Source organism: Lepus europaeus, chromosome 11, assembly GCF_033115175.1.
Source record: "Lepus europaeus isolate LE1 chromosome 11, mLepTim1.pri, whole genome shotgun sequence".
Taxonomy (NCBI): Eukaryota; Metazoa; Chordata; class Mammalia; order Lagomorpha; family Leporidae; genus Lepus; species Lepus europaeus.
Window position 1 is genome coordinate 86,253,882 of NC_084837.1, and position 23,533 is coordinate 86,277,414.

The 23,533-nt window shown below is 43.3% G+C and overlaps 1 protein-coding gene across 1 annotated transcript in view; it reads left to right on the forward strand.

Annotated features, from left to right (window-relative positions):
* TRIP4 (thyroid hormone receptor interactor 4) overlaps positions 1 to 23,533 on the forward strand; it is a 67,531-nt gene that overhangs the window by 42,396 nt on the left and 1,602 nt on the right. Inside the window, exons 10-12 of the mRNA XM_062206114.1 lie at positions 728 to 852; positions 2,554 to 2,645; positions 15,751 to 15,853. Of these exons, the coding sequence (XP_062062098.1) occupies positions 728 to 852; positions 2,554 to 2,645; positions 15,751 to 15,853 (320 nt within the window). The remainder of the gene's footprint in view (positions 1 to 727; positions 853 to 2,553; positions 2,646 to 15,750; positions 15,854 to 23,533) is intronic.

A 23,533-nucleotide genomic window follows, 5' to 3' on the forward strand; every position in this document is an offset into this window, starting at 1 on the left:
TGCTGGTTCGAGTCCCAGCTGCTCCATTTCTGATTTGACTCTCTGCTATGACCTGAGAAAGCAGTAGAAGATGGCCCAAGTCCTTGGGCCCCTGTACCCGCGTGGGAGTCCTGGAAGAAACTCCTGGCTCCTGGTTTCAGATCAGCTCAGCTCTGGCCATTGCAGCCATTTGGGGAGTGAACTAATGGATGGAATACTGTTCTCTCTCTCTGCCTCTGCCTCTCTGTAACTTTGCCTTAAAAAAAAAAAAAAAAAAAAAAAACTTTAAAAATTTCATTAAGTAATAATTACAAAGGTACCACTCTTGGGAAATTATGTGTGAGAGTTTTCTGTCAGGTTGGAGAACAAATCAACAAATCTTCCAAGAGAAGGTTAGCCTTTTACTCAAACAAGGACAAAGATTTCCACATCTGTAACAACTTGGATGCCTTGGAAATAAAAGATTTGGCTTGTAGAAGTCCCAAGGCTATGGGGAACTCAGGTCTGAGTTAGAGGGATTAGATAAAAAAAAATGGTCAAGAGATGAGAGATGTAAGTTGTCTTTTTTTAAAAAAAAATAGGAGAAATTGGTGGACAAGGTTCCTCCTTAAATGAAGGGGATTGTGGAAGAAAGTGTTTTTTCAAAAGATATCCCTCTTGGTGAGGTATCATACATTTATTGTATATTATGGAGTCTCCCAGCAAACTAGAATTTAAATCCTTCCCACTAAATTTGTGTTTGTTGAAGGGTGGAGGGAAGATCTTGGTACACCCCCCACAGAGGACGACTTTGGATAGCAGCCACAGGCAAAAAACCCTCCCCTCAAGAAGTCTCAGAACTCCAGGCTACGTACCGTCTTCTTCGTGGAAAAGGTAATAGTCAACAGCCATGTGTTCTTTCTATCTCACCTTGTGGAGAGAAGCCATTAACAATCATGTTTTACTTTCTTCTTCCTATGGCTTTTTCTTTTTGAGAGGAATTTTTTTTTTCTTTAAAGACTTCTTTTATTTTCAAAGTCAGAGTTACAGAGAGAGAGGAAGGAGAGAGGAAGAGAGAGGTCCTTTATCCGCGGGTTCAACCCCCCAAGATGGTTGCAATAGCCAGCATGGGGCCAGGCTGGAGCTAGGAGCTTCATCAGAGTCTCCTACATGGATAGAAGGGACCCAAACACAGGGGTGATCTTCCACTGCTTTCCTAGGTGCATTAGCAGGAAGCTGGATTGGAAGTGGAGCAGCCAGGACACAAACCAGCACCCATATGTGATACCAGCATTGCCAAGTGTTGACCTTACCTGCTATCCCATAACATGATCCCCTGAGAGGAATTTTTAAACCTTATATTTATTTGTTTGTTTAGTGTCAAATCACAGACAATTGTTCAAACCATTAGTTCTCCAAATAGTGCAAATAGAAGTATCAGCTTCCAACAGCAGAAATCAACCAATTAGTGTGACTACTACCAGAGAAAATTTTCTCCATCTTTTATATCGTAAAGGTAAAATGACTACTGTAAACTGTGGGGTATTTAGATTGGAAAGCTAAGATTTATTTTATTTACACAGAGAGAGAGGGATGGACAGAAAAAAAGAGATCTTCCATCCGCTGATGTACTCCCCAAATGGCCACAGTGGCTGGAGCTTCATCTGGGTCTCTCACATGGGTGCAGGGGCCTAAGCACTTGAGCCATCCTCCACTGCTTTCCCAGGTGCACTAGCAGAGAGCTGGATGGGAAGTGGAACAGCTGGGACTCGAACCAGCACCCAAATTGGATGCCAGCATTGCAGACAACGGCTTAACCTGCTATACCACAATGGTAGCTACAAGAATTTTTTATTAGGAGTGACCCAAATAGCCACCTGCTGTGGGATTTAGGCAGATCAAAGTTGATTGACTTAAGCAAAGTATTTTGAGAGTCACCGCAGGCACATGAAATTTGGATCCTAAAAAGATCTGATCCTTGGGAATCCTGTTTTCCTTCATTTTACCCATCTCATAAAGTTGATTTGACGGTAGAATGAAAGCATAATTGCAGAACCACCTTTAAAGTTGTTAAGAAACCAAGCAAATTTAAAAAAAAGGAAACCAAATAATAGAAATCTAAACTAAGCTTCCTACAAAACACATTTCTCCTTAGATTTGTTTTAAATTTGTCTTCTGACATTCATTCTTACAGCTTTTACCACATTTTTATGGTTTGTCTCTTGTTACCTGTAGCTGCCTTTCTTTGTTTCCAATATCCATCACCACCAAATTCCAGTGTGATTCAGTTGAGTATAATAGAACTGATTTGTGGAATGAATTTGTGGGGTCCTTGAATTTTGATGGTATGAGGGAATAGTCTCCTTAAGTAAAAATTCCCCAGCTTGGCATGTGGATAGTGGACTAAGTCAGCTACTCACTAGATTTTTTTGGTAAAATACAAATAGTTGTGCCAAATAAAAACCTCATTGTTTTCCTTATGTCTACAAATAGATAATGGAAAAAGTTATTTGTTCAGAGTTGAAAACATATTTCCAAGTTTTAACGGTAACAAAGAAGGAAATGTATCCAATCTTTTTGTTATTCTTGATTCAGATGTGGAATTTCCCAATGACTATCCATCTGGATGTCTTCTGGGCTGTGTGGACCTAATTGACTGCTTATCCCAGAAAGAGTTTAAGGAACAGGTGAGTAAAGAACACTTGTACTTCTCTTGGGCCGGTGCCTGGTTTCCCGCTGTAACTGATCCATAAAGCGTTTAAGGCGGAAGATCCTGAGGATAATGCAGTGCTTGCAGCTGAGTTTACATATATGGGGAGGAAGGAGAGTCTTTTAAGAAGGAAATATTGGGGGGAGAAATGATTGGGTCAGAATCAGAAAAAACTTAGTGATGCCTTGGTTTTTGATGTGTGAGGAAGTAGTATGTACATATTTCAGCATAAAAAGCTCTTGCCACAATCAAGCTAACAGGAATAGGAACTTCATTCCTTTTTTTTTTTTTTAAGAAAACTTTTATTTAATAAATATAAATTTCAAAAGTACAACTTTTGGATTATAGCGGTTTTTCCCCCCATAACCACCCTCCCACCCCCAAACCATCCCATCTCCTACTCCCTCTCCCATCCCATTCTTAAGATTCATTTTTAATTATATACAGAAGATCAACTTAGTATATGCTAAGTAAAGATTTCAACAGATTGCACCTACACAGACACACAAAGTATAGAGTACTGTTTGAAGACTAGTTTTACCATTAATTTGCACAGTACAACACATTAAGGACCGAGATCCTACATGGGGAGTAAGTGCACAGTGACTCCTGTTGTTGATTTAACAATTGACACTCTTATTTATGACGTCAGTAATCACCCTGGGCTCTTGTCATGAGCTGCCAAGGCTATGGAAGTCTCTTGCATTCACAAATTCCGACCTTATTTAGACAAGGCCATAATCAAAGTGGAAGAGGAACTTCATTCCTTACTCAAACTTTGCTGCTTTTGATGAATAAACCCTCAGTAATCTCTTGAATTATTTTGATTTGGCAATGGGGAGGACAGGTTACGTTAGTACTTACTCTGGAACATTTGGTCCAGGCCATTGAACTCATTAAAAGTAAGTATGTTTGAACTCCGATTGCCTGGACTGTGCTGGATTTAGGGTATGTGTGTATGTAAATATCCATATGTATGTATTTATATATCTATTTTTGTTTATTTTGGTGACTAAAAAAATTGAATCGACATAACTAAAGTACATTGTTGGACAGTAGAGGGAGCCAGAGGACTTTGGCTTTATTGGAATACTCCTGAGGTGTAGTCTTTGTTTTCTGTTCTTTGAGGTCACTTTAGCCAATAACATTTGTGCCACTAAGCTCAGAAAATGTGCATCAGCTTTTTACCAGTAAATTCATTGTTTTCCATGCTTCTTTGTCTTTCATTACTGTTACTGATATCTACTTTTTAAAAATATTTATTTATTTATTTATTTGAAGCGGGGGGTGGGGGGCAGAGAGAGAGTGAGCGAGCCAGCTCTCCATTCTGCTGGTTCACTCCCGAAATGCTAGCAACAGCCAGGGCTGGGCAAGTTCAAAGACAGGAGCCCAAAACTCAATCCAGATCTCCCAAGCGGGTGGCAGGGACCAACGTATTTGAGCCAGCACCACTGTCTCCCAGGGTGTGCAGCAGCAGAAAGCTGGAAGCAGAGCCAAGACTCCAAACCAGGCACTCCAGCATGGGGTTGCAGGTATCCCAAGTGGTGTCTTAACTGCTATGCCAAATATCCACCCCGATACCCTTTTTTCCTTTATTATTCCTAGCCATTTCCCCTACCCTATCCTTTTTTCAAAGCTTTTAGCTAGCAGTTGTTACCTCTCTAGATTTGTGTCTTTCCTTTTCTTTTGAGTTGCCACCTCAGCCTTCCTTGATTGCTGCATGTATGTGAGTGCAATGCATGCATTTTGGTGTGAATTTTGACTTTTACCCTTTTTTTTTTTTTTGCCCTTAGTATCTGATCCAAATCTAGGTAAAACCACACACACATAGAGGTCCTTTATCCCCCATACATTTGTGCCTATACTATCCCTCTGTGGGCTCTTTGCCCATTTCCCCCCAATGTCTTTGTCTCTCTCTCTCTCTATCCCTCTTTGTCTCCCTTTCTCCCTCTCTTTCCATCACTTCAATCTATAAGTAACGATTATAAAAATACTTTATAATGGTGTAGGCTTTGTTTATAGACTCACAGTCATTCACATAGTATAACATAATACATTGATTTCTTCCTGGAATGTTTGCATTCTAAAAGAGAATGTAGGAGCATTGGGCAGTGTGTGTGGTTGTTTTTGGCAAGGGGCCTTGCTTTACTTTTTCATCTATCAATCAATCAAACCATCACCTGAAACAAAATAAAATGACTTTAGTCTCTAGACAGCCAATCTTTCTGTCACAAATTTGTGTAGAGAAAGGCAGGAAAGCAAGCCTTGTCTAGGGAGTACTGTTAAGGCTACAGGAAGTAGAAATCCAATTAACAAAACAAAATCTTCTGTGGTTCCCTGAGGATACTTCTCTTTCAGGTCAGCGTGATACTCCTCCTTGAGCTTCTATACTGTCTCATGTCCTGAGGTTGCTGAGACAGTGTGTGGAAGTGCCAGACTCCTCCCATATGTCCCCGGCTGGAGGTCCTGGCAACTCGCCTTATGAACTTCCCTAAAGTATGACATTTGAATATATCAAAATGGGATGTGGGCCCTGTGATGCAGCAGATTAGACTGCTGCTTTGGATATCTACATCCCATATCAGGGTGCCAGTCTGAGTCCTGGCTCCCCTGCTTCCAATCCAGCTTCCTGCTAATATGCATTCTGGGAAGGCAGCAGATGATGGCCCAAGTGCTTATGCTCTTGCCACCCACATGAGAGACTGGATAGAGTTCCAGCTCCTGGCTTCGACCTGGCCCAGCCCTGTCTGTTGCAGACATTTGAGGAAGGGATCACTGGAAGGTCTCTCTCTTTTTTTTCTCTCTCTCTCTCTCTCCCTGGCATTACATGTAGCAGCTTAACACCTTGTGCCACAGTGCCAGACCTCTGGTCAAGATTTTTGTGGCTTTTTTTTCATTGTTTTTTTCCTGTGTTTGAGGGTAGCATATGAGTATACTCAGACTTGAAAATAGCCCTATTTTGGTATTATTTTTTGGGTTGGGATAGTATTACTATTAAAGGTTGTAGTTTCGGTATTTGTCTGCCTAGACCACTCTTTGTAATCTTCCTGTCTCTGTTTGAACTAGAGTTCTGTCATGTCAGAACTGTGGTCATCTAGTCCGTTATACCAGCCTCATTCTATTTCTGAAGACACATGCTTACATACAATAGCCCTAGACGAGCATTTCCCAAACTATTTTAATGGCACAAGTGTTCCCTAAAACTTACTTTTGGGAAGTGTCTTTGGATTAAACAAATTTGTTTGCTTACTACAGAACTTCTCAGAATCATTAATATGCTAGTGTTCATTCTAACTCTCTGAGAGGTGGATATAACATGTAGTGCTCCCAAAACTTTGAACACAAGTCCCCTCTCCCACACACACACACACACATATTGGGAGTTCACATACTGCAAAACTGATATCATAGTTTGTTTAGAAAGTATTAGCTGAGATATGTTTATTTTTCTTTATCAGGTTAACTCACTGAGAGGGAAACTGTCCAGTTTCCTAACCTGTATCTTCCTTCAGCATTTTTACACATGCTTCTTTACTGCCCGGCTGATTCACGTTTTCTTTGAAAACTTGTGTGGTTCCAGTCTTTTTTTTTTTTTTTCCTTTAAATAATTATTTATTTGAAGGCAGAGTTACAGAGAAAGAGAGAGAGAGGGAAAGACAGATCTTCCATCTGCTGGTTCACTCTCTAGATGGCTATAACAGCTGGGGTTGGGCCAGATAGAAGCCAGGAGCTTCTTTCAGGTCTCCCATTTGGGTAGCAGGGACCTAAGCACTTGGGCCATCCTCCAGTGCTTTCCCAGGCCATTAGCAGGGAGTTGGATAGGCAGTGGAACAGCTAGGTTTCTAACTGGCACCCATATGGGATGCTGGCCACAGATACTGCGGCTTTACCTGCTATGCCACAATGCTGACCCTGGATCCAGACTTTTTATTTCAATTGAACCTAACTTCCTTTGTGACTTGGGTCATGTTTTACTTTATTCTATTTCTTTTTCTTTTTTTAAAGATTTATTTTATTTATTTGAAAGAGTTATAGAGAGAGGTAGAGACAGAGAGAGTAGTCTTCCATTCACTGGTTCACTCCCCAGATAGCCGCAACAGCTGGAGCTGTGCCGATCCAGAGCCAGAAGCTGGGAGCTTCCTCCGTGTCTCCCATGTGGGTGCAGGGGCCCAAGGACTTGGGCCATCTTCTACTGCTATCCCAGGCCATAGCAGAGAGCTGGATGGGAAGAGGAGCAGCCAGGACTAGAACCGGCGCCCATATGGGATGACGGTGCTTTAGGCCAGGGCTTTAACCCTCTGCGCCACAGCGCTGGCCCCTCTATTTCTTTTTCTTTACCCATAGAAAATCAGTAGTTTTCTTTTGACCTGACAGCCTTGGCTTTTCTTTTAAAATTAATTAATTAATTACATTTATTTGAAAAACAGAAAGAGATCTCCCATCCACTGCCTTCAGCAGCTGGGGCTGGATAGGCTGGAGTTTGAGTTTTCAGTATGGGTGGCAGAAACCCAACTGCTTGAACTGTCACCTGCTGCTTTCCAGGGTGCACATTAGCAGAAAGCTGGGATTGAGAGTAGAGTCAGGACTTGAGCACAGACACCCTGATATGGGATGTGTGCTTTGCGTGTGGTGTCTTTTTTTCTTTCTTTCTTTTTTAAGATTTATTTATTTATTTGAAAAGCAGAGTTACAGAGAAAGGGGGAGAGACAAAGAGAGCTTCCATTTCTGGTTTACTTTCCAAATGGCCTCAACAGCCAGTGCTGGGCCAGGCCAAAACCAGAAGCCTGGAACTCCATCGGGGTCTCCCACATCAGTGGTAGGGGCCCAAGCAGTTGGGCCATAATTCCACTGCTTTCTCAGATGCATTAGCAGGGAGTTGGATCAGCAGCAGAGCAGCTGGGACTTGAACTGGTACTCATATGGGATGCCTACATTGCCAGCAGTGGCCTAACTTGCTGCGCTACATTGCTAACTGCTCAGGCCCCCCCACCCTCTTTTTTTTTTAAGATTTACTTATTTGAAAGGCCAGCAAGGGGGTGGGAGGGAGAAGGAGAGACTTTGTTTCTGCTGGTTCACTCCCCAAATGGCTGCAACAGCCAGGCCTAGGCCAGGCTAAAACCAGGAGCCAGGAACTCCACCTAGTCACCCACATGAATGAGAAGGGCCCAAGTACTTGGGCCACCTGCTGCTGTTTTCCCAGGTACATTAGTGTGAACCTGGACTGGAAGTAATACAGCTAGGACTTGAATTGGCACTTTATGAGGCTTAACCCACTACAATGCAATTCTGGCCTCCTATGCAATATCTTAACCACTGGGCCAAACACTCACTCTTGACCTTTCTTTAATAAAGGACACTACATCCTCAATATTTGAGCCATTATGTGATCATTTAATTCTCTTAAAAAAATGAAAAAGGGGGGGGGGGGGGGCTGGCGCCATGGCTCACTTGGTTAATCCTCTGCCTGCGGTGCCGGCATCCCATGTGGACTCCGAGTTCTAGTCCCGGTAGCTCCTCTTCCAGTCCAGCTCTCTGCTGTGGCCCAGGAAGGCAGTGGAGGATGGCCCAAGTGCTTGGGCCCCTGCACCCGCATGGGAGACCAGGAAGAAACACCTGGCTCGTGGCTTCCGATCGGCACAGCACCAGCTGTAGTGGCCATTTGGGAAGTGAACCAGTGGAAAGAAGACCTTTCTCTCTTTCTCTCTAACTCTACCTGTCAAAAAAAAAAAAAAAAAAAAAAGTGAAAAGGTCTAGTTTTTTTTTTTTTTTTTTTTTTTTTTTTTTTTTTTGAAAGTCAGAGAAAGACACAGAAAGGTCTCCCATCCACTGATTTATTCCCCAAATACTCATAATGGTTGGGGTTGGGCCAGGCCAAAGCCAGAAGCTGAAACTAAATCTGGGTCTCCCATGTGGCTGGCAGGGATCCTAGTACTTGAGCCGTCACCTGCTGCCTCCCAGGGTTGTGCATTAGCAGGAAGCTGGAATTGGGAGCAGAGCCAGGACTGAAATCCAGACATTCAGATGTGGGATGCAGCCATCCCAAAGTCTTAACCACTGTGCCAAGCATCCACCCCAGTTGTTTTAAAATCAAGTGTACTACACTGTAAGTGGCTTTTTAAAAAATATGTGCTTGTCGTCGTTTTGTATTTTAAAGACTAGAGTGGCCAGTATGGCTAATCTGTGCCAGAAAAAAAAAGAATCCCCCTGGACCCTCAACCCTCTTGAGTAATGGCAGGAGATGAACCACAGCAGAGTAGGAGTAATACAGAAAAGGCTGTGGGCTCAACTCAGGAGAGGAAGGTAGAAGAGAGCTATTTCGTTAAAGCTTCTCCTGGATTCCCCTGGAAGGAGCCCATGCCATTTGCCAGCATTTTATCTGCCAGCAGCAGATGTAAGCTCTCAAAAACAGCAGGGAGGATGTTGACTGCAACAATGCATCAAGGCTGTGGTTTGTAACCTCAATAGTAAGGCAGTTAAAACTTTTTTTTTTTTTCAACAAAGACATTTTGATTGCCAAATCCATAACCATTAGCAGCTGTGGTTGTGAACACTCCTCTAGACCTAACAAGTTTTCAAACAAAAAGTTGAGTTGGTGGCTTTTGCTTCTAAGTGTCTGTGTTGTATTTGCGCTATTTATATCCCTGCCTTCAATAGAAAATCTGATTTGTCTGAAATCTCTGAGGTCATTGATTATTCTATTTCTTCTAACTGAGTCTGTTCCTCTCCTGCCAGCTTACTGACCCTTTACTCCGTTTGATCTTACAGCTTTTGTAACATCCTATACCCTATCTTCAAGGAATTATGCTGAAGCAGTTCGGCTGGGTGCCTATATCCAGTAATTGACATCAGCAATAGAATTGCAGTTTTCCAGTAGGGAAGAGAATATTACTTGTTTCTTCTATAAGGATATCCAAGCAACATAGATCTTCGGGAAGATTGCAAATATCAATTCATGTGTGGAAATCATTGGCTTTTATCACCAATGAGTTGTCTATGAGTCTGATAGGTAGGAAATTAGAAAATGAAGAAAGTCATAGTCATATTCAAACCAGAATTGGCCTTGAAAATGCAAAATCCCTGAATTCTCTTTTAAAATATATTAAAACTTTGTCTTCTTTGCTGTGAAAATCTGCCAGTTCACAGATCTCAGAATGTTCCTGAGGGATCATGAGGGCAATTATTTGAGACCCAACAAAGAGGGAAATTGTGTGTCGCTAACAAGTAGCCTGACCCTAGGCAATTCTTTCAACTTATTGCTCACTTTAGTGAGAGAGACAATATATTTTCAGAATTCTCATGAAGGAGAGGACATTTACTAGAATTTCTTGATTATAACATTGTCTTTAGAATTGTTTGTAATCTGAGTATTAAGTACCCATTTAAAAATGGTTTAAAGAGTTACTGTGTGAGAGGGTGTATGTGTGTATTTTAATTTAGGGAACATTTTGTTTTCTGTTATATTTACCCTGAAGAGATATGGGGAATATTAGCTGTAGGATGGGACAAGATCAGTGCTGTGTAGTGTCAATCAGACTGTCTTCCACAAATGGCTGGAAGACCCATACGCTTATTTATGTCTTCTCCCTTATTTTCACTTGGTGTATATATGGATTGCCTATGTAACATTGAGCTGGAAGCCCCTGTCTTTGATACAGGGCTCACAACTTGAATTGAGTATAAGTTCAGGGGTACAGGTGAGTATAGCTATTTCACTTTGGGCTTCCTGGCATGAACTTCATTCAACTTCAGTCAAATTTGTACAGCAGTCATCTGGTCAAAGTATCAGGATCAGTATGGTACCCTGCTGTGAGAAAACTTTTCTTTTGGTACAGTGGGACCTGATGTGCTAGTTATTCTGTGAAAACCTTGACTTGCTTTGAAGGAAGAGTAAATGAGAACTATGTATCAGAGAACACAGTAACTTTCAGGATAGGCTTTTTGGGATCTGTTATGCTTGTGGCTTTTTATTTTTTTTTTTTTAATCAGACCCATTTCCTTCTCTGTTTCTGAGTATTATCACCTCAATCTTCTTGGAGTCAGTTTTCAGCTAACTAGATTTCAGAGCCTGATTTCATGTCCTATCTAGTTCTCTAAAGTTCAAACCAAGAAAATCTATTGCAACTATATTTTCTTTATCAATGAGTTCCTTCTTAACTGTTTGTTTTAGCTGTTAGTCCTCTGGAGACAGGTATAAGATTCATAGGTCATCTGGGAATTTGTTGTGAAGAGTGACATACTTTAGGAGTTATTGATTATTTTAGTGCTAAGATCATTAAGAACTAAGTGGAGACTTGCAGAGATGTTGAAAATTCCCATTTGGCTCTGAATCAATAGTGGTTGCCAAAAACAACCAAACTTTATTTTTTTGTATAAAAGTGGCAAAAAAAAAAAATGTTTTCTAAATGACCAGTGAGCAGTTGCTCTCTGCAGAGGAAAAGAGAATGGCTGTTTGGTAGTTAATTACCTGTTATGTTAGATGGCTATGAAACTTAGCATGAAAGATGAGCAGGCTAACCTCTCCCACTCCTCACCTGGAAGCCAGGTGATAGGAGCGTTTTGGCAGGAGCCTAAGGAGACTTTTACCAAATTTAGATGCTTGCTTGATTTTTTAAAAAATTTATTTATTTTGGCCGGCACTGCGGCTCACTAGGCTAATCCTCCGCCTTGTGGCGCCGGCACACCAGGTTCTAGTCCTGGTCGGGGCGCTGGATTCTGTCCCGGTTGCCCTCTTCCAGGCCAGCTCTCTGCTGTGGCCAGGGAGTGCAGTGGAGGATGGCCCAAGTGCTTGAGCACCTGGCTCCTGCCATCGGATCAGCGCGGTGTGCCAGCCGCAGCGCGCCAGCTGCGGCGGCCATTGGAGGGTGAACCAACGGCAAAGGAAGACCTTTCTCTCTGTCTCTCTCTCTCACTGTCCACTCTGCCTGTCAAAAAAAAAAAAAAAATAGAATTTATTTATTTTTTTGAAAGAGTTAACAGAGAGAGAGAGAGAGAGAGAGACAGGTCTTCCATCCACTGGTTCACTCCCCAATTGGACGCAACCGCTAGAGCTGCACCAATCCAAAGCCAGGAGCTTCTTCCGGTTCTCCCACGTGGGTGCAGGGGCCCAAGGACTTGGGCCATCTTCTACTGCTTTCCCATGCCATAGCAGAGAGCTAGATCAGAAGTGGAGCAGCCAGGCCTAGAACCGGCGGCTATATGGGATGCTGGTGCTTCAGGCCAGGGCGTTAACCCGGTGCACCACAGTGCTGGCCATATATATATATATATATATATATATATATATATTTTTTTTTTTTTTTTTTACAGGCACAGTTAGTGAGAGAGACAGAGAGAAAGGTGTTCCTTTTCCGTTGGTTCACCCCCCCAATGGCTGCTGCGGCCAGCGCACCGCGCTGATCCAAAGCCAGGAGCCAGGAGCCAGGTGCTTCTCCTGGTCTCCCATGCGGGTGCAGGGCCCAAGGACTTGAGCCATCCTCCACTGCCTTCCCGGGCCACAGCAGAGAGCTGGACAGTAAGAGGAGCAACAGGGACAGAATCCGGCACCCCAACCGGGACTAGAACCTGGTGTGCCAGTGCCGCAGGTGGAGGATTAGCCTATTGAGCCTCGGCACCAGCCCAATATGTATTTTTTTTGAAGATTTATTTATTTTATTTGAAAGTCAGAGTTACACACAGAGAGGAGAGAGAGAGAGAGAGAGGGGTCTTCCATCTGCTGGTTTACTCCCGAACTGGCCGCAATGGCCAGAGTTGGACTGATCCAAAGCCAGGAGCTTCTTCTGGGTCTCCCATGTGGGTGCAGGAGCCCAAGCACTTGAGCCATCCTCTACTGCTTTCCAAGGCCATAGCAGAGAGCTGGATCAGAAGTGAAGCAGCCAGGACTCGAACCAGTGCCCATATGGGATGCCGGCACTGCAGACGGTGGCTTTACCCACTATCCCACAGCACCAGCCCCTATAATTTTTTAAAAGATTTATTTATTTGAAATGCAGAGGGTGATAGAGATGTCTTAAGTCTTTTGGTTCACTCTCCAAGTGCTGGCAACAGCTAGAGACAGACCAGGACAAATTTAGGAACTAGGAACCCTATCTGGTTCTCCAACATGAGTGGCAGGAGCCCAAGTACTCAGGCCATTTTCTGCTGTTTTCTCCGACACATTAGCAGAGAACTGGATTGGAAGTAGAGCAGCTGGGACTTGAACTGGCACTCATATGGGATGTCAGCATCACAGGCAGTAGCTTAACTTACTGTGCCGCAGTGCCAGCCTCTCACTCCAAATGTTTTATTCCTCTTGCTAAATTAAAAATTTTTATCTTGGCAAGCAGCTACTATAGCTTTACATTTAAGAAAAACTATTCTAACATATAATTACAGAGTATGCAAGTGTTAAGTAGTGGGGGAAAGTAGAAAAATGGTGGACAAATGAAATTTGATAATAGGTTCTTTGGATTCATCATGCCTCACATAAAGATAAACATTAAAATCAACTTGCCTGACTGGCTCTCAAATCCAAGGCCATGTGAATGTTCTTTTTCCCAGCACTACCACTGAACTTCAAGGGGTTTACAAGAAACAGAGGTGAAGAGCAAAGCAGACTACAAGGCCTACAGTAAGGCTTATGCACTGGGAAAATGGATTATCTGTCATCATCAAATTCAATAAAGCCAAGTCTACTTGGCAGAGCCTCAGTACCACCAAAGAAGCAGAATCCTGGTGACTGGGTCTGGACACTAAGGACCACATGACACGCTGACCAGTGAAGAGCCTATAAGAAAGGGATCTTTGATCTGAGGCAAAAGGCCGTAAGTTGCAGAGGCAGTGTTGTGGTGCAGTGGGCTAAGCTGCCACTTGGGACACCTGCATTCTGTGTGGGAGTGCTGATTTGAGTCCCAGCTACTCCACTTCAGCTACTTTACTTCTGGTCCAGCTTCCTGACAGTGTACCCAGGAAGGCAGTGGATGATGACCCAAGTACTTGGGTCCGTTTCACCCACATGGAGGATTCAGCTGGAGGGAGTTAACCAGGAGATGGAATGCCTCTCTGTTTCTCTTGGTCTGTCTCTCTGCCTTTCAAGTAAACGGAAAATGAACAAATAAAAAAATTATTTAAATTGACAAACACCTAAAACTTCAGGGACTGGTTTAATACAAAAAGCCAACAATGCCAGGTTTGTGGGGAGATTGATGCTCTGATTTTAAATAAGGTACTCAGACTGGGTTCCTGGCTCCTGGATTTGGCCTAGCACAGCCACGGCTATCGTGGGTATTTGGATAGTGAACCAGTGGATGGAAGATCTTTCTGTCTTTCAACATGCAAGTTCAACAGTGACCTTTATAAGAATAATTTTGGTGAAGTGATAGGAGTGGAAGCCTGTCTGTTGTGAATTTAAGAGAAAAACAGAGGACTTGAAGGCAAGAAGTACAGATAATCTTCCAATGAATTTTGTTGTACAGAGGACCTAAAAATGGAGTAGTAGCTGGGAGCGGATGTGGGATCTGGAGAGGAGTTGTAGTTTTATGGCACACATTACAAAATGTTTGTGTGTGAATGGGATTGATCCAGTAGAGAGGAAAGAATTATTGATCTGGGAAAAAGAGGAGAGAATGGCTGAAATGGCTTGCAATTTTGGAAAAGCAGAGCTGTGAAGTCCTGGCAGTATTGTCCTTTGCCTTGATACTCTATAAGCCATAGAGAAACAAAAGCAGGAAAATTCAAGAAATGGCAGCTCTGATTGCTGCTTCTTTGGCCTGTTTAGAATTAGGTTTAAAGATCTTGGTGGGAACCTCTGGTCTTATTCAGCATGGGCCTTGTCGGGGACCTTATTAGTTCCTTCTAACACTCAGAAGTAACAGCCCTGCTTTTCTGAATTCCATAGATCCCCATGATTATAGAAGAGTTTATCTCCCATGTTTGTTCTTTGTTTTCCACTGTGAGCATTTTGACCTTGCCTTCAGATATGATTGTGCCTAATAAAGTTTTTTTATTTTATCAAAGTACATGCCACACCTGTCCCACACTGAAAGCCGAGATATGTGGGTAGGAACAAAGCTGCTAAGAATCCCTCTGTTTTCCTGACAGCATCACTTATCACCTAGGACAAAGTGGCTAGTAAAGAAGTTTAACTGTTTGTGCTTCTACTAGCTACTGAGAAATTTTCTTTATTTCTTCTTTTCCTTCTCCCTCGCCTTCTCCAACTGAAACCTCCATCTCTGCTTTAGCACTTTAGATCTTGAGAAGACATATCTGAGCAGATGAATAAAAATGGAAAATAATTCCATACTTCTGACGGTAGTCATTTGGAGAAAGGCTTCCCTGGTAGTGAAGTTTGAGCACAAGACATCCCAGGCTAAGAACTGAGGAAACCCCACCTCAGTGAGGGGCTGCTGGAGAGGCTTTCTGCCAACCTCAGGTTGGTCCTTCTGTTGTGATTATGTAGCCAGTTTAGTCTTCCTTCAGGTTGTGTGTCTGTTTTTACAGAAGAAATGAAAATCTTCAGTATTCATGCAGATTTGTTTTTTGATAAGAGATCCAAAGGAGACTTCTAAATCATTTTGAGAATTGCTCTACCAGTTATTTAGTTAGTTACCTTTTCACCCTGAGTAGGCCTGGAATGCATTCAGCGAAACAGCTTTTGCGTGTTCATACCTTTCCCAGTGAATCATCTCCCTTCCCTTCAGTGTGAGAAGGGCTCTGTGTGCTGTTTCTGGCAGGACTTCCACAAATGCTCCATCTTTCTTAAATCTCCCAGTGCTGCACGTGACCTGAACCGTGGGCTGGCTGATGTTCCGAAGGAGACTTTCAGTGAAAGATTGGTCATTTCTGATTCTTCCGGAAGAGGTTAGGGATCCCTTTTTATTGAAGTTGTTTCCCCTAGAGAAGTCAGAGATGGCAGGCAGTAGACCAAATACTGTGCAAAAAGTGGGGCTTTGTTCATGTTGTGAAGCATAATCCTCTGTTCCTGTGAAATGGAGAGTACTGTTATCAGAGGTTCAGGTAAAACCTGGGACATCCTTTGATCTCTCTGAAATTCAAAATGTGTCCAAACCAGTGTGAACTTTTATTTCTTTTATTTTTTTTTTTCGCAGTTTCCAGACATCAGTCAAGAATCTGATTCTCCATTTGTTTTCATCTGCAAAAATCCCCAGGAAATGATTGTGAAGTTTCCTATTAAAGGAAATCCAAAAATCTGTAAGTCATGATCTTCAATGATCTAATTGTTTCTTTTTGTCTTATATCTCATTTGTCTAACTTCTAAAAAATCTACTTGGAGCCAGCATTATAGCACATCAGGTTAAGCTACTGCCTGTGACATAGAGTTGCCTGTTCAAATCCCTGCTGCTCCACTTCTGATCCTATTCCCCACTAATACACCTGGGAAAGCAGCAGAAGATGGCCCAAGTACTTGGGCCTCTGCTACCCATGTGAGAGACCAAGTTGGAGTTCCAGGCACCTAGCTTTGGCCTGGCCACAGCCTTGGCTGGCTGTCTCAGCTAGTTGGGGAGTAAACCAAGAGGTAAAATATTCTCTCTCTCTCTCTTTCTCTCTCTGTCTTTCCCTCTTTGTAACTCTGTCTTTCAAATAAATAGGTAAATCTTTAAGATAAAAATATGCTGTTTTTACTTTATTCTATGGCATCCTAATGTTGGAAATTATCTTTAATTTTATTAAAATAATTATATAAATTGTAAATAAATATAAATGATTATTAAATATTATTATTTATCAATAACTTTTTAAAAATGATTTATTTTATTTATTTGAAAGGCAGAGTTAGAGAGAGGGCAAGAGACAAAGAGATCACTTTCTGATTTTCCATCCTCTAGTTTACTCCCCTAAATGGCTACAATGGCTGGGTCAAGGCTAGGCCAAAGCCAGGAGCCTGGAACTCCTTTCAGACCTCCCATGTGGATTGCAGGTGCCCAGGTACCTGGGCCATCTTCTGCTGCTTTCCCAAGCACACCAGCAGGGAACTAGATCAGAAATGGAATAGCTGAGACTCAAACTGGTACTCCTATGGGCTGCTGGTGTCACAGGTGGTAACTTAACCCACTATGCTAGCCCCATATCACTAACTTTAATGTAGGGTTATTAACACAGGAGTAGCCTTTCTGAGGTGTACCCTGGTCCACAATTACTAGCATGCTAGTGAATCACTCCAAACTTCAATTTAGGACCCCATTACATTAAAATGCTATTTGTCAGCCAAAAGAGTATATTCTGGTCCACAATACCACTCATTAAAGGAAGGAGTCAGCAAGTACCAGTGGTAAAATTGGCACCTATCCTTTGTTCTTCAGTATTCAACCCAAGAATAACATTTCACATTTAAGTGTTTATTTTCTGTTTTGGAGGCACTACTTCCCACATTTCCCTTGATTATTTGTTCCTGGAGTGCTGCCTTAGCCTTCTTGCTTGTCATCCTCTTTTTTTTCTTTAAAGGTGATTTTTTTTTAAGGTTTATTTATTTATTTATTTGAAAGTCAGAGTTACACAGAGAGAATGAGAGGCAGAGAGAGGTCTTCCGTCCGCTGGTTCACTCCCCAATTGGCTGCAATGGCCGGAGTTACGCCAATCTGAAGCCAGGAGCCAGGAGCTTCTTCCAGGTCTCCCACACAGGTGCAAGAGCCCAAGGACTTGGGCCATCTTCTTCTTCTTCTTTTTTTATTTGACAGATAGAGTTAGACAGTGAGAGAGAGACAGAGAAAAAGGTCTTCCTTCCGTTGGTTCACTCCCCAAATGGCTGCTATGGCCGGCGCTACACTGATCCAAAGCCAGGAGCCAGGTGCTTCCTCCTAGTCTCCCATGCGGGTGCAGGGGCCGAAGGACTTGGGCCATCTTTCACTGCCCTCCTAGGCCACAGCAGAGAGCTGGACTGGAAGAGGAGCAACTGGGACTAGAACCTGGCACCCATATGGGATGCTGGCGCTGCAGGCGGAGGATTAACCAAGTGAGCCAAGGCACCGGCCCCTTGGGCCATCTTCTACTGCTTTCCCAGGCCATAGCAGAGAGCTGGATGGGAAGTGGAGCAGCTGGGACTCAAACTGGTGCCCATGTGGGATGCCAGCCCTGCAGGTGAAGGCTTTATTCTCTACGCCACAGCACTGGCCCCTTTCATCTTCTTTTTGAAACCTCTTAATGTTTTCTTTTCTTTTTCTTTAACCTTTACTCGTAGGTTTGTGGTGAAAGTATATTCACTTCTCCAGAATGTTTTGTTGGCTTCATTCTTCTTTCTTCCAACTCTTCTCCAGCTCCCAACTTCTCTTCCTCAGTTTAGTCCTGCAGCAGCTTCTTCTATTTCAAAGTCATCTCAAAAAATATACAGAGATTAGAGTATCCTCACTGCCTAACCTTTGAAAAACAACATCAACAATGCTCCCATTTGCTCATGTCACTTAGCATTTGTGCTCCATGTCACTGCTTTTCCTTTGTGTGAACTGAGTAATGCTAGGACATGCATTGTCTTTACTTGTACACATCTCTACCTCACCTGGGGACCAACCAGCTTTTTTTTTTTTTTTTTTTTTTTTTTTTTTTGACAGGCAGAGTGGATAGTGAGAGAGAGACAGAGAAAAAGGTCTTCCTTTTTGCCATTGGTTCACCCTCCAATGGCCGCTGCGGCTGGCACATCTCGCTGATCCGAAGCCAGGAGCCAGGTACTTCTCCTGGTCTCCCATGCGAGTGCAGGGCCCAAAGACTTGGGCCATCCTCCACTGCCTTCCCGGGCCATAGCAGAGAGCTGGCCTGGAAGAGGGGCAACCGGGACAGAATCCGGTGCCCCAACCGGGACTAGAACCCGGTGTGCCAGCGCCGCAAGGCGGAGGATTAGCCTGTTAAGCCACAGCGCCGGCTAAACCAGCTATTTTGTAAGTCTACTTTCTGAAGAAAAATTTCTCAAACCATCTCGATCTGTGTAACTCTGACTTTCAAGTAAATAGATAAATCTTAAAAAAACGAACAAAAAAAAAACATATATATATAGCCTTTATTTTTTTCTCCATAAGGTTTTCTTTTAAAAGATTTATTTATTTGAAAGGCAGAGCATCAGAGAGACACACACACAGATATCTTCCATTCATTGGTTCAATCCCCAGATGGCTGCAACAGCTAAGGCTAGGCCAGGCTGAAGCCAGGAGCTTCGTCCAGGTATCCCACGTGGGTGCAGGGGCCCTAACACTTGGGCCGTCCTCCACTGCTTTCCCAGCTACATCAGCAGAGATCAGAAGTGGAGCAGCCAGGGCCGGTGCCGCGGCTCAATAGGCTAATCCTCCACCTTGCGGCGCCGGCACACCGGGTTCTAGTTCCGGTCGGGGCGCCGGATTCTGTCCCGGTTGCGGCGCCGGATTCTGTCCCGGTTGCCCCTCTTCCAGGCCAGCTCTCTGCTATGGCCCGGGGAGTGCAGTGGAGGATGGCCCAAGTGCCTGGGCTCTGCACCCCATGGGAGACCAGGAGAAGCACCTGGCTCCTGCCATCAGATCAGCGCGGTGCGCCGGTCGCAGCATGCCGGTGAACCAACGGCAAAAAGGAAGACCTTTTTTTTTCTCTGTCTCTCTCTCTCTCACTGTCCACTCTGCCTGTCAAAAAAAAAAAGAGCAGGCAGGACGCGAACCAACACCCTTATGGGACACCAACATCGCTGGTGGTGGCTTAACCTGCTAAGCCACAATGCGGGGCGGGGTGGGGGAGAGTACTTTTTTTTTAATATTTAACTACATGCCTTATAAAAACATGCAAATACTGCCTTATATCTTGAAAAGCATTGAGAATCCTTATGCAATTCCTATCAATTGATGACAAATTCTTTTTCCACTTTTAACTTCTTGCCCATCTGCTACACATGCATTTGATTTTCTTTTAAGCACTGTGACTAAGGATATGGTTTATCACTGAAATGCTTTAGATACTAAATGTAAAAATATTGGGGAGATAGAGAAACAAAGCATTACCAGTCTACCACTGAGTATATTATGTTATTATATTATCCTTAAACAGATCCCAAGTCTTAAAGGACCAGGCTGAGGGCCAGCATTGTGGTGCAGTGGGCTGTTAAGCTGCTGCCTGCAACACTGGCATCAGCAACCTGTATGAGCGCCAGTTTGAGACCTGGCTGCTGTACTTCTGATCCAATGCCCTGCTAATGCACCTGGGAAAGCAGCAAAAGATGACCCAGGTGCTTGGGCCCCTGCACCCACTGGGAGACCTGGATGGAGTTCCAGGTTTCTGACTTCAGCCTGGCCTAGACGTGGCAATTGCAGCCATTTGCGGAGTGAACCAGAAGATCGATCTCTGCCTTTCTCCCTCTCCTTCTATCTCCAACTCTGCCTTTCAAATATATAAATCCTTAAAATAGGTAAATAGATCTTTTTTTAGGAAAAAAAAAAAAAAGAAAAGAAAGAGAAAGAAAGACCAGGCTTAAGTAGAACTCAGAGTTCTTGCGATCTGAGTACAGCCATGATGGCTCTGCTGCTTCCTGCAAGAAGACCCAATCCCTTTCTTCACTGCCCACACTTGAGTCGAGTTGCTACCTTTGGCAGTCACTCTGGTAGATGTTAGAGATGCCAAAAAGTCCTTGATTGTTAGTAGTTCACAGATGTGGTGGCGCATGTGTGGTTTTCTTAGGTGGCCTGGGGAAAAAGAATTTTGGAATCTCTGGGAATGTCCTAGAAACCCTGGTTCCTCTCATATTGCCTTAGTTTTCCATTTTTCTTAGTTTTTCAGTTTTTTCTAAGCTAGAGATTAGTTTGCCTACAGTTGAGTGCTTTGTTCTGATGGGTTGATCTTTTAAAAATTATTTATTTATTTATTTGAGAGGCAGAGTTACAGACACAGAGAGGGAGAGACAGAGGTCTTCTTCCATCCAATGGTTCACTCCACAAATGATCACAGTGGCGGGACCTAGGTTGATCTGAAGCCAAGAGCCTGGGGCTTCTTCTGTCTCCCACATGGGTGCAAGGGCCCAAACACATAGGCCATCTTCCACTGCTTTCCCAGGCCATAAGCAGAGAGCTGGATTGGAAGAGGAGCAGTTGGAACATGACCCATATAGGATGCTAGCGCCACAGGCAGAGGCTTAGCCCACTACTCCACAGCGCCAGCTCTGATAGGTTGATCTTTTTTTTTTTTTTTTTTTTTTGACAGGCAGAGTGGACAGAGAGAGACAGACAGAAAGGTCTTCCTTTTGCCCTTGGTTCACCCTCCAATGGCCGCTGCGGTAGGCGCGCTGCAGCCGGCGCACCACGCTGATCCGAAGCCAGGAGCCAGGTGCTTCTCCTGGTCTCCCATGGGGTGCAGGGCCCAAGCACTTGGGCCATCCTCCACTGCACTCCCGGGCCACAGCAGAGAGCTGGCCTGGAAGAGGGGCAACCGGGACAGGATCGGTGCCCCGACCGGGACTAGAACCCCGTGTGCTGGCGCCGCAAGGCGGAGGATTAGCCTAGTGAGCTGCGGCGCCGGCCATGATAGGTTGATCTTAACCTGAGCTCATCTGACTTGAGGGCTTTCACAATCAAACTGGACTTTTTGAAAACTTGGGATATTCTTATATAGTAAAGCTTTGAGAATGTGAATAAATTAATGTCTCTGTTTTTAATATGAACAATCTAAAATATGGTTAAAATACTTGCCTGTAGTCACATGGTAAAGGTGAAATTGAGACTATAACTGAGAAGCATAAATCCCAAACTCCAGCAAAAACAAAGCAAGCACTCTTACTTTTTCAGAGTACTTTGAGTTTTTGAAATCTTTTAACATCTACAGTCAGCCCTTCATATCCATGGGTCCATATCCATGGATTTAGCCAACCAAGTATTGAAAATATTTGGGGAGAAAATTATCTGTACTGAACATGAACAGGCTTTTTCTTTTTCTTTGTTTCTTTACAGGTTTATTTATTTATTTGAAGACAGAGTTGGAGAGGGAGAGACAGAGAGAGAGGTCTTCCATCCGCTGGTTCACTCCCCAGATGGCTGCAATGTTCTGAGCTGAGCCGATCAGGAGCCTGGAGCCAGACATTTTTTTTTTTTTTTTGGTCATTATCCCTAGCCATATGGTCTAACAACTATTTACCTAACATTTGCATTACATTAGGTATTATAAGTAACCTAGGAATGATTTAAAGTGTATGGGAGGCAAGCAATTAAGATGCCACTTAGGATGCCTGCATCCCACATTGGGGTACTTGGGATTCAAGTCTTAGCTGCACTCTTTTTTTTTTTTTTTTTTTTTAATTTTATTTATTTGAGAGGTAGAGTTACAGACAGAGAGAGGGAGAGACAGAGGGAAAAGCAGGGACATAGGTACCAGCACTGTGGCATAGCAGGTAAAGCTGCTGCCTGCAGTGCCAGCATCCCATATGGGCAGTGGTTTGAGTCCCAACTGCTTCACTTCTGATCCAGCTCCCTGCTATGGCCTGGGAAAGCAGTAGAGGATGGCTCAAGTGCTTGGGCCCCTGCACACACGTGGGAGACCCAGAAAAAGTTCCTGGCTTCAGATCGGTCTAGCTCTGGTCGTTGCAGCCATTTGGGAAGTGAACCAGTGGATGTAAGATCTCTCTATCTCTCTCTGCCTCTGCCTCTACTCTCTGTAACTATGACTTTCAAATAAATAAATCTTTAAAAAAAAAAAAAACAAAAAACAAAAAACAAAAACAGGGACATGAGCTGGTGACCATGTGGGATCCCATTGACGCTGGCAGAGGCTTAGCCTAGGCGACAGCACTGACTCCTTAACTCCACTCTTGCCTTCAGTTTCCTGTTAATGCATACCTTGGAATGATGCAGTTAGTTGAGTCTTTGTTACTCATGTGGGAGATGCTAGTTGAGTTTTAGATTCCTGGTTTCAGCCTGGACCTAGCTCCAGCTGTTGTGGGTGTTTAGGGAATGAATCAATGGATAGAAGATCTCTCTCTTTCTTTCAAATTAATTAATTAATTAATTAAAGCATAAAGTATGTAGAGGTGGGGATGTCTTGGAACCCGTCTCCTGAGGATATTGGGGAAGTGTGTAATTTCAATTAGCTATTTGATTAAAATGACTGAGAGTATGTAAAACACTTAGCACAGTGCCTGGTACATAGAAAGCACTTAATGTGAGCTATCGTCTTCTCACCAGTTCTTTGAGTTCATAGGGGTTTTTTCTCCTGTTCATTTTACAGTTGAGCAAACAGGCTTGCAGAACCTGTGTTGTACTTAAGTCTTCCCAACTCTAGGTTTCCTGCTTTTTTCACTTCATCATATTGCTTCAGAAACAAATTATTCCAATTTACATTTCACTTTTAGGGCATAATATCATACAGCAGTCCATTTTGCTTTTAGAGCTGAAAAAATTGAGGACAAGAGTGAATAGGTAGCATCCTCAGGGTTTTATAGCCGAGTTGTTTCAGGATTAAAACTAGCAGCTAAGTCTTCCAGTTTATTCAATACAGAGTACTGGATGTTATCGGTAGTAGATGAAATTCTAAATTCTAGCCTAGCTTTTCCTAGAAAGCTGAATGAAACTCAATACTTACTTGTACTTCTGGATACCACCACCGTCACAATGTGTACTCTTGCATTTATTTTACAGCTGCTGTTTTTGGTTACTTAGTAGTCCCTATAATATAAAGGTTTTGAAATTTGTAGTAGCTGCCTTCTTTGTTTAACTCATTTAATGGAAGCATTTATTGAGCACCTACCATTTGGCAGTCACTATGGTAGTGTGAGGGATACAAAGGCAAACTTGCCATGTAATAGGGCTCTTTGCCAGATTGCTGGCACGGGTTCAGGTTTCCAGCCAGGCAGTCTGGGGGATGAAAGAACTCCCAAATCCCTGGGAATGCCCTGTGCTTTAAAACCCAAATTAAAATCAACAACATTGTGACTGTCATGGATGGCAT